The sequence below is a fragment of the Delphinus delphis genome, chromosome 2 (genome assembly GCF_949987515.2).
Source record: "Delphinus delphis chromosome 2, mDelDel1.2, whole genome shotgun sequence".
NCBI classification, from domain to species: Eukaryota; Metazoa; Chordata; class Mammalia; order Artiodactyla; family Delphinidae; genus Delphinus; species Delphinus delphis.
In genome coordinates, this window is record NC_082684.1 from 93660416 (window position 1) to 93681457 (window position 21042).

Consider the following 21042-nt stretch of genomic DNA (forward strand, 5'->3'; position numbering starts at 1 on the left):
AAGTATCTCATTAAACTAAATACAGTTTCTTTAGAAGCAAACTAAAAAACCCAGTTTCAAGTGGTTCCTTACCTCATAGGAAAGTAAGAGCAACATAAGTCTTTGAAATTATTGACATATTTTAAATAATTCAATTTGATTTGATTTTCTGTCTTGTTTGGCACAGAATCACTATGGTGGGCTGGATGGAGGCCACTACACTGCCTATTGTAAAAATGCAGCAAGACAGCGGTGGTTTAAATTTGATGATCATGAAGTTTCTGATATTTCCGTTTCTTCTGTGAAATCTTCAGCAGCTTATATCCTCTTTTATACGTCATTGGGACCACGAGTAACTGATGTAGCCACATAAGGAGAAGTAGGTTATAAGCTAGTTATCTTTTAACAGGCTGAGCAACACAATTCTTGAAATGCTTAAAGATTCTGGATAGCTATAGCTGGCCATTTAAAGGAATTCTAGGACAGTGAGAGTTGTGTTACTATACCATATACTTCAGGTCAGTGCTATTATCAAACAACTGACCAAGCACATTTAACGAGTATTGCAGTAAGCATTCCTTACAGGTACCATTTATTTCAAAACAACTTTTTTAGTTTGCTCCAAAGTTAAAATAATTAGCTAAGCATAATTATTCTACTGGTCTAAAAACCATTGTATCCTTTATTTTCCTTTTTACTGTTATGGCCTTTTCACATTTCTAAATCCCAGCTTGATCTATGAATACTCTAGAATGATGTAAAACAGATAGGAATGTATGTGTATATATTTATTGCACACTTGCACATCAAATCGATGTACATAGTATAAGATGTGGTCCTTTTGTGAAGCCTAGAACTCAGAGGATTGCTTTTTTTTTTCTTTCCTTTTGGCCTATTCTGAGTAATTGCAGTGCTTTCTTAGGCAAATGACAGGGCAAAGCTATTTTTCTGTTGGCTTTGGGCTGTATTTGTGCACTAAATCTTTATTCTAAAAAAATAAATGGAAACTTTTCTTTAATTTTTTAAATGAGAATTTTCATTTACACCTACATTAAAATCTTAATGAGAAAAATAATTTAAAACCCTGTAAGTGTTCTGTCTTTAATTTTATATTATTAAACATAGAACAGTAGAATTACAGATTTTATACATACACTCTTTATACCACTACAATGACTTAAAATTTAGTACACTTATTCCTTTGCATCACTTGATTCCACTCATCCTTTACCTTGACCCTGAACTGCACATAGCACTTATGATGCGCTCAGAGTTGGGAGTCAGAGTAAAATACAAATAACTTAATGCCCAGACTCATTCTATCAAGAGTAGTAGAATTCTTAGAATTAAGATAAAAAGAGATGAGTCAGACATGACTGCAAAGTGAACTGCATTATAAACCACATCTTTACAAAGTGATGTATTAAAAGGGATAGAGGAGCTTAGAATTTATCATTTACCTCAGGGACTTGGTTGTTATAGGTAAAGTCAATATATAAATATAAAAACAAGATTCTAAAGGTGCTTCTGAAAGATGTCACCATTAGTGGACACTCAGGAAGAAGATGAAAGGAAGGTGTTGAATTGTGAAACTGACAACTTTTCATGTTCTACAATTAGTCTGAGAGATTATAGTTTCTTGCCAAAATTATCTGAACAATTAAATATTTTCAAATCACATTCCTAACCTCACAGAGCCACTTGAACAAAAGTTATTTTGGTTTAGCTCCATGAAGTATCTTTGGAAAATAATTTGTTGGATATATATAATTATTATGAGATAGTTTATGATAAAAATACACACTAATAAACACTGTACTTTGAAACCTGAACATAATACTTATAATCTGATTGCTTTGAAGGTCCCCATTCGTTAGCATTGCATCATTTTCATGCTGCCTTTTTCAGTGGGCCAGGACCCATCTTTTTATAGACTTACCTTGTGAAGGTTGCGTAACATTCCAGAAAGACTTAAAAATGTCAGTGATGCAAGTAAGTTGCAAGAGTTTTAATGACAAAGCAAAACTTAAGTACCAGGTTCTAATTGCTAGTTTTGCAATTTTCAGGAAACACCATTTTCCTAACTCCTGCGTTTTTGTATAGGTATAGAAAAGGGCTGGCAGCTATAGAACAGGAGATATGCTGTAGCAGTTTGAACTGAAGTATCTGGAATCTCACTGACTCGTGTGTCATCAAAGTTATACCAGGCGTGAGTCACTGAGTTTTTGCAGAAAGCAGTGTAGTGGCCACCATCCAGATCACCAGAGTGGTTCTAGGGGAGAAAGGAATGTCACACAGTATTTACATCTGAATACTTTAAATATTAGAACCCAAATGATAGGGCCAAGAAATATTTTTATAATTGTCCCTTATACTGGATTAAAAGCTAAATCATACATTATGTTAAATCATACATATAGCCTGACGACTGGTATATTTTTCATGTCACTGAAATGGTTATATATTGTGTCCATCGATTATTTAATAGACTGTGAATGAAATAGGATAGTATTTGGCATCTTCTAATATTTATCAGTTAATACTTACTGAGCACCAACTGTACATAGAGTATTAAACATTAAAGGAAATTTTAAAATAAGAAAATAGTCATGTTTCCTAAATGAGCTTATAGTTTAATTTTGAAGACAGTCTAAGATAGACATGAAAAAAGATATTTAACATTGGAACAAGACATTAAAACAACTGCATACTGCTACCACACAATTTGAGGAGGTTGTACAGCAACAGCTCCCTTGGTCATCCAAGGCCCAAAAAAGAACCTGTTCTATTCTCTTTTTCCCATGTCTTCCCTAACCCAGTAAAGCAATGTTTGAAACAAAGGCATTGGAGAACCTCACTTCTCAGAAGGTGGTATGGCATAGAGCAGGGGTTGACAAACCATTTGCGCATGGGTCAAAGCCAGCCTGCTGCCTGTTTTTATATGGCCTGTGAACTGAGAATGCATTTTATATTTTTATATGGTTGAAAAAAATCAGAAGAATAATATTTTGTGATGTGTGAAAATTATATGAACTTCAGATTTTTCAATGTCCTTAAATAAAGTTTTATGGGATCACAGCCATGCTCACTTGTTTATGTTTTTAAGTGGCTGCTTTCACACTACAACTGTAAAGTTGAATAGTTACAAGAGAGACTATAGAATACATGGCCTGCAAATCCTAAAATATTTACTATCTAGCTTTTTAAGTTTGTTGACCCCTGGGGTAGAGGGAAGAAAATGGATTTTTCTAGTCAGTTCTATGAATTCAGCTCTAATACTGCACAATGACCTTAAGGAAATTATTTAACCTTTCTGAGCTTTAATTCCCCTATCTTTTAAAATGGGTAATAAGACCTTGTCTTATACAACTACTGTCTCTCTTATAGTGCTAGCACATAGGAAGTACTTATTAAGTGTTCCCTTAGACCTTCATCTTCCCCACATCTCCTGTTAACTCTTAGAGAAATATCCCAAAGCTGACATTTTAAAGATTCAGACTCTGGTCCTGGTCTTGGCCATGTGACCTTAAGCTGATATGCTTGAAATTCCTTATTTATAAAATGGTGCCCATAATAGTGTGATGTAATTTGAGAAAAACAAAACATCTGGTGGATCCAGATGATGAAGTAATGTTCTAAAGTGACTACACAGATTATGGCTGGAATATGTTCTGTTCTGATGACAGTGTAAACAAACAAAATTGACATAGTAGAATAGGGCAGGGTGAAGCATCATTCCAGACTTCCATTCTCAGTAATTTTGGCAATTAGCTAGCCTGAAAGCCTTAGTTATGAAACTGTAAAGAATGCTCGATAGGGACTTCCCTGGTGGCAGAGTGGTTAAGAAACTGCCTGCCAATGCAGGGGACACAGGTTCGAGCCCTGGTCCAGGAAGATCCCACATGCCGCAGAGCAACTAAGCCCATACACTACAACTACTGAGCCTGCACTCTACATCCCAGAAGCCACAGCTACTGAGTCCACGCACCTAGAGCCCATACTCAGCAACAAGAGAAGCCACCACAATGAGAAGCCCATGCACCACAACGAAGGGTAGCCCCTGCACACCATAACTAGAGAAAGCCCATGTGCAGCAACAAAGACTCAACCAGCCAAAAAAAAAAAGAATGCTGGATAAAACATGGTAAATACCCTTTGAAATATATGGCTAACTTTAAAGATTGTATAGTGAGAGTAATCTCCAGGGTCCAAGAACAGAGTAAATAAAAGATGAGCATGATGTGTGGTTAATGCTGTGACTGCCTGAGAGCAAAGACAGTTTCTGGTCCCTGGAACCACAGTGCTTGGGTTTTAAAGGTCACACAAGGGCTGGAGGTAAAGTCCTAAGTCCCTGCAAGGTGAGGAGTTGGATTGAAATCCACACACATAGCCACAACCTCTTAAAGAGAGGCACCCTCAATAAAAGAATAAACTAGGGGGGGGGGGAACAAATCCACCCTCCAGTGCTTAGCTTAGCTTAGGCTTTGGGTACAAAGAATAAAAGTCATTCCTGGAAAGTCGTTACCACAGACCTGGCTTCTCTTTGGTTGGGGATTCAAATTTACACTACTGTGTCTCAGAATCCTGTGAATTTAAGGTAAGAATGAAAAGTGTTTTGGGGTTGCTTGGCAAAAAGAATTACTTTCTGATTGATGCACCTTAATTCAGGCTACACAGGATACCCACATATAAAAACCCAGTGATGCTGAACTCACAATTCAGTATTACAGAGCATACAAGGAAACAATTCACCATGAGTAAGAGTTAGAGGGCAATAAATAGCAAGATTAAAAACTCCAAGGGGACGTGGGAAAGATGGCGGAAGAGTAAGACGCGGAGATCACCTTCCTCCCCACAGATACACCAGAAATACATCTACACGTGGAACAACTCCTACAGAACACTACTGAACGCTAGCAGAAGACCTCAGACCTCCCAAAAGGCAAGAAACTCCCCACGTACCTGGGTAGGGCAAAAGAAAAAAGAATAAACAGAGACAAAAGGATAGGGACGGGACCTGCACCAGTGGGAGGGAGCTGTGAAGGAGGAAAGGTTTCCACACACTAGGAAGCCCCTTTGCAGGCGGAAACTGGGGGGGGCGGAGGGGGAAAGCTTCGGAGCTGCGGAGGAGAGCACAGCAACAGGGGTGCAGAGGGCAAAGTGGAGAGATACCCGCATGGGGGATCGGTGCCGACCAGCACTCACCAGCCCGAGAGGCTTATCTGCTCACCCACCGGGGCGGGCGGGGGCTGGGAGCTGAGGCTCAGGCTTCAGTTGGAGCACAGGGAGAGTCCTGGGGAGCGCAGGGAGAGAGGCCTGGGGGTGGCGGCGTGAACACAGCCTGCAGGGTGTTTGTGCACCACGGCTAGCCGGGAGGGAGTCCAGGGAAAAGTCTGGACCTGCCGAAGATGCAAAAGACTTTTCCTTCCCTCTCTGTTTCCTGGTGCGCAAGGAGAGGGGATTAAGAGGGCTGCTTAAAGGAGCTCCAGAGACGGGCGCGAGCCGCGGCTAAAAGCGCAGACCCCAGAGACAGGCAGGAGACGCTAAGGCTGCTGCTGCCGCCACCAGAAGCCTGTGTGCGAGCACAGGTAACTATCCACAACCCCCTTACAGGGAGCCTGTGCAGCTCACCACTGACAGGGTCCCGTGATCCAGGAACAACTTCTCCGGGAGAACGCACTGTACGCCTCAGGCTGGTGCAAAGTCATGCTGGCCTCTGCCTCCGCAGGCTCGCCCCGCACTCCGTGCCCCTCCCTCCCCCGCGGCCTGAGTGAGCCGGAGACCCTGAATCAGCGGCTCCTTTAACCCCGTGCTGTCTGAGCGAAGAACAGACGCCCTCCGGCAACCTACACACAGATGTGGGGCCAAATCCAAAGCAGAGCCCAGGGAGCTGTGCGAACAAAGAAGAGAAAGGGAAATCTCTCCCAGCAGCCTCAGAAGCAGTGGATTAAAGCTCCACAATCAACTTGATGTACACTGCATCTGTGGAATACATGAATAGACAATGAATCATCCCAAATTGAGGAGGTGGACTTTGAGAGCAAGATTTATGACTTTTTCCCCTTTTCCTCTTTTTGTGAGTGTGTATGTGTATGCTTCTGTGTGAGATTTTGTCTGTATAGCTTTGCTTCCACCATTTGTCCTAGGGTTCTATCTGTCCGTTTTATTTTCTTCTTCTTTTAAAAAAGTTTTTTTTCTTAATACTTATTTTTTATTTTAATAACTTTATTTTATCTTACTTTATTTTATCTTCTTTATTCTTTCCTTCCTTTCCTCCTTCCTTCCTCCCTCCCTCTCTCTCTCTCTCTCTTTCTCGTTCTTTCTCTCTCTCTCTTCCTTCCTTCCTTCCTTCCTTTCTTTCTTTCTTGCTTGCTTGCTTCTTTTTCTCCCTTTTATTCTGAGCCGTGTGGATGAAAAGCTCTTGCTGCTGCAGCCAGGAGTCAGTGCTGTGCCTCTGAGGAGGGAGAGCCAATTTCAGGACACTGGTCCACAAGAGACCTCCCAGCTCCACATAATATCAAACAGCGAAAATCTCCCAGAGATCTCCATCTCAACGCCAGCACCCAGCTTCACTCAACGACCAGCAAGCCACAGTGCTGGACACCCTATGGCAAACAACTAGCAAGACAGGAACACAACCCCACCCATTAGCAGAGAGGCTGCCTAAAATCATAAGTCCACAAACACCCCAAAACACACCACCAGACATGGACCTGCCCACTAGAAAGACAAGATCCAGCCTCATCCACCAGAACACAGGCACTAGTCCCCTCCACCAGGAAGCCTACACAACCCACTGAACCAACCTTAGGCACTGGGGACAGACACCAAAAACAACGGGAACTATGAACCTGCAGCCTACAAAAAGGAGACCCCAAACACAGTAAGATAAGCAAAAGGAGAAGACAGAAAAACACACAGCAGATGAAGGAGCAAGATAAAAATGCACCAGACCTAACAAATGAAGAGGAAATACGCAGTCTACCTGAAAAAGAATTCAGAATAATGATAGTAAAGATTATCCAAAATCTTGGAAACAGGCAAAATGCAAAAAACATTTAACAAGGACCTAGAAGAACTAAAGATGAAACAAGCAACGATGAACAACACAATAAATGAAATTTAAAATACTCTAGATGGGATCAATAGCAGAATAACTAAGGCAGAAGAATGGATAAGTGACCTGGAAGATAAAATAGTGGAAATAACTACTGCGGAGCAGAATAAAGAAAAAGGAACAAAAAGACTGAGGACAGTCTCAGAGACCTCTGGGACAACATTAAACACACCAACATTCGAATTATAGGGGTTCCAGAAGAAGAAGAGAAAAAGGGACTGAGAAAATATTTGAAGAGATTATAGTTGAAAACTTCCCTAATGTGGGAAAGGAAATAATTAATCAAGTCCAGGAAGCATAGAGAGTCCCATACAGGATAAATCCAACGAGAAATATGCCAAAACACATATTAATCAAACTTTCAAAAACTAAATACGAAGAGAACATATTAAAAGCAGCAAGGGAAAAACAACAAATAACACACAAGGGAATCCCCATAAGGTTAACAGCTGATCTTTCAGCAGAAACTCCAATCCAGAAGGGAGTGGCAGGACATATTTAAAGTGATGAAGGAGAAAAACCTACAACCAAGATTACTCTACCCAGCAAGGATCTCATTCAGATTAGATGGAGAAATTAAAACCTTTACAGACAAGCAAAAGCCGAGAGAGTTCAGCACCACCAAACCAGCTTTACAACAAATGCTAAAGGAACTTCTCCAGGCAAGAAACACAAGAGAGGAAAGACCTACAATAACGAGCCCAAAACAATTAAGAAAATGGGAATAGGAACATACATATTGATAATTACCTTAAATGTAAACGGACTAAATGCTCCCACCAAAAGACAGAGATTGGCTGAATGGATACAAAAACAAGACCCATATTTATGCTGTCTACAAGAGACCCACTTCAGACATAGTGACACATACAGATTGAAAGTAAGGGGATGGAAAAAGATATTCCATGCAAATGGAAACCAAAAGAAAACTGGATTAGCAATTCCCATATCAGACCAAATAGACTTTAAAATAAAGACTATTAGAAGAGACAAAGAAGGACACTACATAATGATCAAGGGATCGATCCAAGAAGAAGATATAACAATTGTAAATATTTATGCACCCAACATAGGAGCACCTCAATACATAAGGCAAATACTAACAGCCATAAAAGGGGAAATCGACAGTAACACATCATAGTAGGGGACTTTAACACCCCACTGTCACCAATGGACAGATCATCCGAAATGAAAATAAATAAGGAAACACAGCTTTAAATGATACATTAAACAAGATGGACTTAATTGATATTTATAGGACATTCCATCCAAAAACAACAGAATACACATTTTTCTCAAGTGCTCATGGAACATTCTCCAGGATAGATCATATCTTGGGTCACAAATCATGCCTTGGTAAATTTAAGGACATTGAAATTGTATCAAGTATCTTTTCCGAACACAACGCTATGAGACTAGATATCAATTACAGGAAAAATTCTGTAAAAAATACAAACACATGGAGGCTAAACAATACACTACTTAATAACGAAGTGATCACTGAAGAAATCAAAGAGGAAATAAAAAAATACCTAGAAACAAATGACAATGGAGACACGACGACCCAAAACCTATGGGATGCAGCAAAAGCAGTTCTAAGAGGGAAGTTTATAGCAATACAATCCTACCTTAAGAAACAGGAAACATATCAAATAAACATCCTAACCTTGCACCTAAAGCAATTAGAGAAAGAAGAATGAAAAAACCCCAAAGTTAGCAGAAGGAAAGTAATCATAAAAATCAGATCCGAAATAAATGAAAAATAAATGAAGGAAATGATAGCAAAGATCAATAAAACTAAAAGCTGGTTCTTTGAGAAGATAAACAAAATTGATAAACCATTAGCCAGACTCATCGAGAAGGGAGAAGACTCAAATCAATAGAATTAGAAATGAAAAAGAAGTAACAACTGACACTGCAGAAATACAAAGGATCATGAGAGATTACTACAAGCAACTCTATGCCAATAAAATGGACAACCTGGAAGAAATGGACAAATTTTTAGAAATGCAAAACCTGCCACGACCGAATCAGGAAGAAATAGAAAATATGAACAGACCAATCACAAGCACTGAAATTAAAACTGTGACTAACAATCTTCCAACAAACAAAAGTCCAGGACCAGATGGCTTCAAAGGTGAATTCTATCAAACATTTAGAGAAGAACTAACACCTATCCTTCTCAAACTCTTCCAAAGTATATCAGAGGGAGGAACACTCGCAAACTCATTGTACGAGGCCACCATCACCCTGATACCAAAACCAGACAAGGATGTCACAAAGAAAGCAAACTACAGGCCAATATCACTGATGAACATAGATGCAAAAATCCTCAACAAAATACTAGCAAACAGAATCCAACAGCACATTAAAAGAATCACACACCATAATCAAGTGTGGTTTATTCCAGGAATGCAAGGATTCTTCAGTATACACAAATCATAATCAACGTGATACACCATATTAACAAACTGAAGGAGAAAATCCATATGATCATCTCAATAGATGCAGAGAAAGCTTTCAACAAAATTCAACACCCATTTATGATAAAAACCCTGCAGAAAGTAGGCATAGAGGGAACTTTCCTCAACATAATAAAGGCCATATATAACAAACCCACAGCCAACATAATCCTCAATGGTGAAAAACTGAAAGCATTTCCACTAAGATCAGGAACAAGACAAGGTTGCCCACTCTTACCACTCTTATTCAACATAGTTTTGGAAGTTTTAGACACAGCAATCAGAGAAGAAAAAGAAATAAAAGGAATCCAAATTGCAAAAGAAGAAGTAAAGCTGTCACTGTTTGCAGATGACATGATACTATACATAGGAAATCCTAAAGATGCTACCAGAAAACTACTAGATCTAATCAATGAATTTGGTAAAGTAGCAGGATACAAAATTAATGCACAGAAATCTCTGGCATTCCTATACACTAATGATGAAAAATCTGAAAGTGAAATCAAGAAAACACTCCCATTTACCATTGCAACAAAAAGAATAAAATAGCTAGGAATAAGCCTACCTAAGGAGACAAAAGACCTGTATGCAGAAAATTATAAGACACTGATGAAAGAAGTTAAAGATGATACAAATAGATGGAGAGATATACCATGCTCTTGGATTGGAAGAATCAACATTGTGAAAACGACTCTAGTACCCAAAGCAATCTACAGATCCAATGCAATCCGAATCAAACTACCACTGGCATTTTTCACAGAACAAGAACAAAAAATTTCATAATTTGTATGGAAACACAAAAGACCCCGAATAGCCAAAGCAATATTAAGAACGAAAAACAGAGCTGGAGGAATCAGGCTCCCTTACTTCAGACTATACTACAAAGCTACAGTAATCAAGACAGTATGGTACTGCCACAAAAACGGAAAGATAGATCAATGGAACAGGAAAGAAAGCCCAGAGATAAACCCACGTACATATGGTCACGTTATCTTTGATAAAGGAGGCAGGAATGTACAGTGGAGAAAGGACAGCCTCTTCAATAAGTGGTGCTGGGAAAACTGGACAGGTACATGTAAAAGTATGAGATTAGATCACTCCCTCACACCATACACAAAAATAAGCTCAAAATGGATTAAAGACCTAAAATGTAAGGCCAGAAACCATCAAACTCTTAGAGGAAAACATTGGCAGAACACTGACATAAATCACAGCAAGATCCTTTTTGACCCACCTCCTAGAGAAATGGAAATAAAAACAAAAATAAACAAAAGGGACCTAATGAAACTTCAAAGCTTTTGCACAGCAAAGGAAACCATAAACAAGACCAAAAGACAACCCTCAGAATGGCAAAAAATATTTGCAAATGAAGCAACTGACAAAGGATTAATCTCCAAAATTTATAAGCAGCTCATGCAGCTCAATAATAAAAAAAAACCCAATCCAAAAATGGGCAGAAGATATTTCTAAATAGATATTTCTAAATAGATATTTCTACAAAAAAGATATACAGACTGCCAACAAACACATGAAAGAATGCTCAACATGATTAATCATTAGAGAAATGCAAATCAAAACTACAATGAGATATCATCTCACAGCAGTCAAAATGGCCATCATCAAAAAATCTAGAAACAATAAATGCTGGAGAAGGTGTGGAGAAAAGGGAACATTCCTGCACTGCTGGCGGGAATGTGAATTGGTAAAGCCACTATGGAGAACAGTATGGAGGTTCCTTAAAAAACTACAAATAGAACTACCATATGACCCAGAAATCCCACTACTGGGCATATACCCTGAGAAAACCATAATTCAAAGAGTCATGTACCAAAATGTTCATTGCAGCTCTATTTGCAATAGCCCAGAGATGGAAACAACCTACATGTCCATCATCGGATGAATGGATAAAGAAGATGTGGCACATATATACAATGAAATATTACTCAGCCATAAAAAGAAACGAAATTGAGCTATTTGTAATGAGGTGGATGGGCCTAGAGTCTGTCATACAGAGTGAAGTAAGTCAGAAAGAGAAATACAAATACCGTATGCTAACACATATATATGGAATTTAAGAAAAAAATTGTCATGAAGAACCTTGGGGTAAGACAGGAATAAAGACACAGACCTACTAGAGAATGTACTTGAAGATATGGGGAGGGGGAAGGGTAAGCTGTGACAAAGCGAGAGAGTGGCATGGCCATATATACACTACCAAACATAAAATAGATAGCTAGTGGGAAGTAGCTGCATAGCACAGGGAGATCAGCTCGGTGCTTTGTGACCACCTAGAGGGGTGGGATAGGGAGGGTGGGAGGGAGGGAGATGCAAGAGGGAAGAGATATGGGAACATACGTATATGCATAACTGATTCACTTTGTTATGAAGCAGAAACTAACACACCATTGTAAAGCAATTATACTCCAATAAAGATGTAAAAAATAAATATATAAATAAGAAAAAAAAGAACTCCAAGGACTTTAGGTAATAGAGACTATACAGAGAGTATATAGAGATTTAAGAAAAGGAAGCAAACTGAAAACCTAAAAAGAACTTTCAGAAATGATAAATACTTGAAATTAAAAATTTAATGTAGTGAGTAAATAGTACATAGAATTGAAGAGAGAATCAATAAACTATAGAAACAAAACAGGAAATTACCCTGAGTGTAGTAGCAACGAGACGCTGAATGAGAGACTTCCCTGGTGGCACAGTGGTTAAGAATCCGCCTGGCAGTGCAGGTGACATGGGTTCAAGCCCTGGTCCGGGAAGATCCCACATGCTGCAGAGCAACTAAGCCCGTGTGCCACAGCTACTAAGCCTGCACTCCAGAGCCCACAACCCACAACTACTGAAGCCTGCATGCCTAGAGCCTGTGCTCCACAACAAGAGAAGCCACCACAATGAGAAGCCTACACAGCGCAACAAAGAGTATCCCCCACTCGCCGCAACTAGAGAAAGCCTGCGCACAGCAACAAAGACCCAATGCAGCCATAAATAAATATATAAATAAATAAATAAAGTTGAATGAGAACATTCAGTATATGCCTTGTAGAAGTTCTAGAGAATATAGGAGCAAAACAGTATTGAAAGTGATAATGACTAGAAATGATTAATGAAAGGCATGAATCTTCAAATTTAGGAAATACAGTGAACCAAGAATAAATAAAAATAATACTGCAAGACAACAAATACAAAGAGAAAAGTTTTTAAAGCAACAAGAAAAAAAGATTACCTACAAAAGAATAAAATGATGGTAGAACTCCATGGCAGCCTTATAAACAGAAATAATAAAATTGTTTCAAAATGATAAAAGAAAGTCATCTAGAATTTGGTCTCTAGTTAAATTATTCAAGAATCAAAGTAAACTAAAGACTTTTTCAGTCAAAGACTTGGGAGACTTCAGGATCAGAGACCTTTGTTGAAAAGTCTACTGAAATATGTCCTACACAAATAAATAAAATTGAATACAAATGAAAAAGTAATATATAAGAGAGATTAGTTTGCAAGAAGGTTGGTAAAGATTCTGGTAAATCTAGCCTGCCCCTGCCCCCTCCCGTGGCCACACTGCAAGGGTGCGGTCCTGGTGAGCAAGGTCCAGTCTGGTGCCTGCTATCCTTCTCCCTCTCCTGCCATCCATTGCCTCAACTTCCCTCCACCGACCGGCACGCAGAGCCCAGGTCTGTGGTCATGTGTGTGGCGGCAGGCAAGCGTGATGAGGCGGGCAGTGCTGCAGCTTTGTACGCTGAGTAAAGGGCTCCTTGCTCCCATCAGAGAACTGACTCAAGGATCTCAGAATCCCAAGAAACAGAGAGGCTTCCACATTCATGAAATTCCAGATAAGTTGCAGGAGATAGTAGGAGCATCCACAAACTGGAGAGACCACGTGAAAGCAATGGAGGAAAGAAAATTACTTAATAGTTTTTTTGGCTAAGTCACAGAAAGGACTGCCACCTAAGGAGAATGAAAGACAGTTACATTGAAGTTCTCTTACCTTTGGGCAGTCAGCCTGAATTACAAGAGAAATATTTGACTGTTCAAAACACTGTAAGGTTTGGCAGGATTCTTGAGGATCTTGACAGCTTAGGAGTACTTATTTGCTACATGCACAACAAAAATCATTCAGCTAAGATGTCTCCTTTATCAATAGTTACAGCCCTGGTGGACAGGATTGATATGTGTAAGAAGAGCTTAATTACGCCCAGAACAGGACATCAAGTTCAGTGGCCATGTTAGTAGGGTTGGGAAGACGTCCATGGAAGTGAGGATGCGTTTGTTCCAGTTACACCACAGTGAATTTTCCCGTTTTGGATGTGACATTTGTAATGGTGGCCCGTGATTCTGAAAACAAAGGGTGGGCATTTGTAAATCCACTCACCCTTGAAAGCCCAGAGGAAGAAGAGCTCTTTAGACAAGGAGAATTGAACAAGGGGAGAAGGGTCACCTTCAGCTCCATGTCATTACTGAAAATGGCTCCCACTGCTGAGGAGAGGACAACCATATATGAGATGTTTCTTAACATGCTGGATCCAAAGACTATAAGTTTTTGAAGTTGGGTTTTGCCTCCTAATGCAGTATGGATGGAGAAACCTTTAGAGAGAGTCATCAAGGAAAAAAAGAGAGAGGGCCCAAATCAATAAAATCACAAATGAAAAAGAAGTTACAACTGACACCACAGAAATACAAAGGATCATGGGACTTACCTGGTGGTCCAGTGGGTAAGACTCCATGCTCCCAATGCAGGGGGCCTGGGTTTGATCCCTGGTCTGGGAATTAGATCCCGCATGCATGCCACAACTAAGAGTCCGCGTGCTGCAACTAAGATGTCTGAATGCCGCAAATAAGAAGCCCTCGTGGTGCAGCTATGAGCCTGCATGCCACAACTAAAAGATCCCGCATGCCACAACTAAAGATCCCACGTGCAGCAACTAAGATCCCAAGTGCCACAACTAAGACTTTTCACAGCCAAAAAAAAAAAAAAAAAGAAGTACAAAGGATCATAAGAGACTACTACAAGCAACTATACACCAATAAAATGGACAGCCTAGGAGAAATGGACAAATTCTTAGAAAGGACAACCTTTCAAGACTGAACCAGCAAGAAATAGAAAATATGAACAGACCAATGACAAGTACTGAAATTGAAACTGTGATTAAAAATCTTCCATCAAACAAAAGTCCAGGACTAGATGGCTTCACAGGTGAATTCTATCAAACATTTAGAGGACAGTTAACATCTACCCTTCTGAAACTCTTCCAAAAAGTTGCAGAAGAAGGAACACTCCCAAGCTCATTCTATGAGGCCACCATCACCCTGGTACCAAAACCACACAAAGATAACACAAAAAAAAAGAAAATTAAAGACCAATATCACTGATGAACATAGACACAAAAATTCTCAACAAAATAATAGCAAACTGAATGCAACAACACATTAAGAGGATCATACAACATGACCAAGTGGGATTTATCCCAGAGATGCAAGGATTCTTCAATTTATGCAGATCAGTCAATGTGATACACATATTAATAAATTGAATAATAAAAACCATATGATTATCTCAACAGATGAAGAAAAAGCGCTCAACAAAATTCAACACCCATTTATGATAAAAAAAAAAAAAACTCTCCAGTAAGTGGGCATAGAGGGAAACTTCCTCAATATAATAAAGGCAATATATGACAAACCTACAGCAAACATCATTCTCAATGGTGAAAAATTGAAAGCATTTCCTCTAAGATCAGAAAGAAGACAAGGATGTCCACTCTCACCACTATTATTCAACATACTCTTGGAAGTCCTAGCCATGGCAAGCAGAGAAGAAAAAGAAATAAAAGGAATCCAAATTGGAAAAGAAGAAGTAAAACTGTCACTATTTGCAGATGACATGATACTGTGCATAGCAAATCTTAAAGATGCTGCCAGAAAACTACTAGAGCTCATAAATGAATTTGGTAAAGTTACAGGATACAAAATTAATACACAGAAATCTCTTAACACATTAAAAGAAACACTCCCAAGCTCATTCTATGAGGCCACCATCACCCTGATACCAAAAACAGACAAAGATATCACACACAAAAAAATTAAAGGACAATATCACTGATGAACAGAGATGTAAAAATCCTCAACAAAATAATAGCAAACCAAAAGATTAGAAAGAGAAATTCCAGAAACAATCTCATTTACCATTGCATCAAAAAGAATAAAATACCAAAAAAAAGAGAATAAAATACCAAGGAATAAACCTACCTAAGGAGGCAAACGACCTGTACTCAGAAAACTATAAGATACTGATGAAAGAAATAAAAGATGACACAACCAGATGGAGAGATATACCATACTCTTGGATTGGAAGAATCAATATTGTGAAAATGACTATACTAGCCAAAGCAATCTACAGATTCCATGCAATCCCTATCAAATTACCAATGGTATTTTTCACATAATTAGAACAATAATTTTACAATTTGTATGGAAACACAAAAGACCATGAATAGCCAAAGCAATCTTGAGAAAGAAAAATGGAGCTGGAAGAATCAGGCTCCCTGACTTCAGACTATACTACAAAGCTACATTCATCAAAACAGTTGGTACTGACACAAAAACAGAAATATGGATCAGTGGAACAGGATAGAAAGTCCAGAGATAAACCCATGCACCTATGGTTACCTAATCTATGACAAAGGAGGCAACGAAGTACACTGGAGAAAAGACAGTTTCTTCAATAAGTGGTGCTGGGAAAATTGGACAGCTACATGTAAAAGAATGAAATTAGAATGCTCCTTAACACCACACACAAAAATAAACTCAAAATGGATTAAAGACCTAAATGTAAGATCAGACACCATCAAACTCTTAGAGCAAAACATAGGAAGAACACTCTTTGACATAAATTGCAGCAAGATCTTTTTTGATACACCTCCTAGAGTAATACAAATAAAAACAAAAATAAACAAATGGGACCTACATAACATTAAAATCTTTTGAACAGCAAAGGAAACCATAAACAAAACAAAAAGACAGCCCTCAGAATGGGAGAAAATATTTGCAAACGTAGCAACTGACAAGGAATTAATCTCCAAAATATACTAACAGCTCATGCAGCTCAATATCAAAAAAAGAAACAACTGAACAATAAATGGGTGTAAGATCTAAATACACATTTCTCCAAAGAAGACATACATATGGCCTAAAAGCACATGAGAAAGATGCTCAAAATCACTATTAGAGAAATCAAAACTACAATGAGGTATCACCTCACACTGGTCAGATGGCCATCATCAAAATATCTACAAACAATAAATGGTGGAGAGGATGTGGAGAAAAGGGAACCCTCATACACTGTTGGTAGGAATGTTAATTGGTACAGCCACTATGGAGAACAGTATGGAGGTTCCTTTAAAAACTAAAAATAAAGCTACTGTATGATCCAGCAATCCCATTCCTGGGCATATATCTGGAGCAAGCCATAATTTGAAAAGACACATGCACCCCATTGCTCATTGCAGCACTATTTACAATAACCAGGACGTGGAAGCAACTTAAATGTCCATCAACAGAGGAATGGATAAAGATGTGGTACACATATACAATGGAATATTACTCAGTCATAAAAAAGAATGAAATAATGCCATTTGCAGCAGCATGGATGGACCTAGAGATTGTCATAATAAGTGAAGTCAGACAGAAAGACAAATATCATATGATATCGCTTATATGTGGAAACTAAAAAAAGGGTACAAATGAACTTATCTACAAAAAAAATAGAATTACAGATGTAGAAAACAAACTTATGGTTACCGGGGAGTAAGGAGAAGGGCATAAATTGGGAGTTTGGGATTGACATATACACACTACTATATATAAAATAGATAACTAATAAGGACCTACTGTATGTATAGCACAGGGAACTCTACTCAATACTCTGTAATGACCTATATGGGCAAAGAAGCTTAAAAAAAGGGTCTATATATATATATGTATAACTGATTCACTTTGCTGTACAGCAGAAACTAACACAACAATCAACTTACTCCAATAAAAATTTTTTAATAAATAAAATAAATAGCATTAAAAAAAGAAAATCCTAAGATCCCATCAAAGAACTACTAGAACTCATCAATGAATTCGGTAAAGTTGCAGGATACAAAATTAATATACAGAACCTACTGCATTTCTGTACACTAACAACAAACTATCAGAAAGAGAAATTAACACAAAAACAGACACATGGATCAGTGGAACAGAATAGAGTGCCCAGAAATGAACCCACATTTACATGGTCAATTAATCTATGACAAGGAGACAAGAATACACAATGGGGAAAAGACAGCCTCTTAGAGAAATGGTGTTGGAAAAGTGGATAGCTACATGCAAAAAAATCAGACTAGATTACTCTCTCACAACATGCACAAGAATGAATTCAAATGGATTAAAGATGTTAAGTTTCTGAAACCAGAAAACTTCTAGAAGACAACATAGGCAGTATGCTCTTTGACATTGGTCTTAGTAATATTTTTTTTGCATATATCTCCTCAGGTAAGGGAAACAAAAGCAAAAATAAACAAATGGGACTACATCAAACTAAAAAGCTTTTGGACGGTGAAGCAAGCTATCAACAAAACAAAAAGGCTGCCTACTAAATGAGAGAAGATATTTGCAAATGATATATCAGATAAGGGGTTAATATCCAAAATAATAAGTAACCCATACAACTCAACATCCAAAAAACAAAAACCCTATTAAAGAATGGGCAGGGGCTTCCCTGGTGGCGCAGTGGTTGAGAGTCCGCCTGCCGATGCAGGGGACACGGGTTCGTGCCCTGGTCTGGGAAGATCCCACATGCTGCAGAGTGGCTGGGCCTGTGAGCCATGGCCACTGAGCCTGCGTGTTGGAGCCTGTGCTCCACAACGGGAGAGGCCACAACAGTGAGAGGCCCGCATACCGCAAAAAATAAATAAATAAAAATAAAATAAAATAAAATAAAATAAAAAATGGGCAGAGGAGCTGAATCGAATTTTTTCCAAGGAAGACACACAGATGGCCAACAGGTACATGAAAAAATGCTCAATATCACTAGTCATCAGAGAAATGGACATCAAAACCACAATGAGACATCACTTCACACCTGTTAGAATGGCTATTATTAAAAAAAATAAAGTGTTGGTGAGAATGTGAAGAAAAGGGAACCCTAGTACACTGTTGGTGGAAATGTAAGTTGGTGCAGCCACTATGGAAAACACTATGAAAATTCCTCCAAAAATTAAAAATAGAACTACCATATGATCCAGCAATTCCACTCCTGGGCATATATCCAAAGAAAACCAAAACACTAATTTGAAAAAATACATACACCCTTATGTTCATTGCAGTATTATTTATAATAGCCAAGATATGGAAGCAACCCAAGTGCCCATCAATAGATTAATGGATAGAGAAGATGTGTGGCATATATACACAATCGAATACTAGTCAGCCATAAAAAAAAAAAAGAATGAAATCTTGCCATTTGTGACAACATGGTTGGACCTAGCGGGTAGTATGCTAAGTGAAATAAGTCAGCCCGCAAAAGACAAATACTACACAATTTCACTTATATGTGGAATATGAAAAATAAAACAAATGAACAAACAAAACAGAAACAGAGTAGTTATAGCTACAGAGAGCAAACAAGTAGTTTCCAGAAGAGAGAGGCATAGGCGAAGGAAAAATAGACGTGAGGGAAATTAAGAGGTACAAACTTTCAGTTGCAAACAAATGAGTCACAAGGATGAAATTTGTTCAGTTGCAAACAAATGAGTCACAAGGGGAATATAGTCAATAACTATATAATATCTTTGTGTAGTGATATAGCATAACTAGACTTACTGTAATCATTTTGAAATGTATAGAACTATCAAATCACTCTGTTGTGTGACAAGAACTAACATATTGTTTTAAGTCAATTATACTTGAAAAACAAACAAACAAACTCATAGAGAAAGAAACCAGATTTGTAGTTACCAGAGGCGGGGGGGTGGGTGAAGGAGGAATTGGAGAAAGGTGGTCAAAAGGTACAAACTTCCAGTTATAAGATAAATAAGTACCAGGGATGAAATGTACAACATAAATATAATTAACACTGTTGTATGTCATATATGAAAGTTGTTATGAATAAATCCTAGGAGTTGTCATCACAAGGAAAACTTTTCTTCTATTTCTTTAATTTTGTATTTAAATGAGATGATGGATGTTCATTAAACTTACTGTGATAATTTCATGATTAAATAATTATGCTGTACATCTTATACAGTGCTGTATGTCAATTATATCTCAATAAAACTGGAAGAAAAGAAAAGAAAGAAAAGGACAGAAAAAGAACAAATAATATCATCCAAAAGAAAGCTGGAATAGTTTTTTCAATATCAAACTAGACAAGACTTTAAGTGAAAAGGTATGGCTAAGTATAAAAGATTCCCCTACCATGATAAAAGGAATAATTCACTACAAAGATATAAAATTGCACACATAGCTTCAAATTATGACAATTACTGGAAAATTTTGGCAAAATCACAGTCTTTTTTTATCATATATCTTTCAGTTATTAATCTTGTTAAAGCAAACTAAAACTTATTAAGAGTATATATTCAAACAACACAATTAATGCATTATATTTAATGGACATATGGAACCCTGAACCTAATTTAAAAATTCTTTTCAAGCACACACAAAACTATGACACAAAGTGAGTATCAACACGTACCAAGAATAGATAACATTTGGACCATATTTTCTGATAAGAATGCAGTTAAGTTAGAAATTAGTAACAAAAAGATGACTAAATAAAATTATGGTTGGAATTTTTCAAATGCACCTCTAAATAACATGTTGATGGAAACTCAAAGAAAGTATAAGAAGGGAAATAAAGACCAGAAATTAATGAAATAGAACACAACGGAATAAAGAATCAACAAAACCACAAGCTTGTTCTTTCAGATAACAAAATAGATAAACTTTGGCAAGACTGACCAAGAAAAAACAGATTAGACACAGATAATATTAACAATAAACAAAGGGAGAACTGAGAATTCAATAGAGATATTAAAATGTCAAGAGTATAATGTGAGCAATTTTCTGCCAATAAATTTGAAAATGTAAAAAGTTGGAAGTTTTCAATATAATTTTTTAAACCATGCTAAAGTAAAACAAAGCTTTTATAAGATAGAATAGGTAAGTGTCTTCATGATCTTTGGGTAGAGCAATTTGTGGTATTTTCACACAGTGTAATACTATACAGCAATGAGAAGGAACAAACTACAATACATGCAACAATATGAATGAATGTTGCATAATTTTGAGTAAAAGAAGCCAGGCACAAAAGAGTACACACAGTATGATTCCATTTCTATAAAGCACAAGAGCTGGCAAAACCTATTCTGTCAGCAGCCAGTGGTCTCCTGGACTAGAAGGGGGCACAAGGGCAGTTAGGGTGCTGGTAATATT

General features: G+C 37.9%; 2 protein-coding genes and 1 pseudogene across 4 annotated transcripts in view; 2 read left to right on the plus strand and 1 right to left on the minus strand.

Moving 5' to 3' along the window:
• USP8 (ubiquitin specific peptidase 8) overlaps positions 1-997 on the plus strand; it is a 59660-nt gene extending 58663 nt beyond the window's left edge. For all 3 annotated transcript variants that reach the window (XM_060005230.1, XM_060005228.1, XM_060005231.1), the window contains one exon: positions 167-997. In XM_060005230.1, coding sequence (XP_059861213.1) covers positions 167-352 — 186 coding nt within the window. In that variant the 3' untranslated portion in view covers positions 353-997. The remainder of the gene's footprint in view (positions 1-166) is intronic.
• Positions 998-1133: 136 nt separating this feature from the next.
• USP50 (ubiquitin specific peptidase 50) overlaps positions 1134-21042 on the minus strand; it is a 31997-nt gene continuing 12088 nt past the window's right edge. Inside the window, exon 7 of the mRNA XM_060005232.1 lies at positions 1134-2251. Within this exon, the coding sequence (XP_059861215.1) occupies positions 2060-2251 (192 nt within the window). The 3' untranslated portion in view covers positions 1134-2059. The remainder of the gene's footprint in view (positions 2252-21042) is intronic.
• LOC132421177 (acyl-coenzyme A thioesterase 9, mitochondrial pseudogene) lies at positions 13274-14198 on the plus strand (annotated as a pseudogene).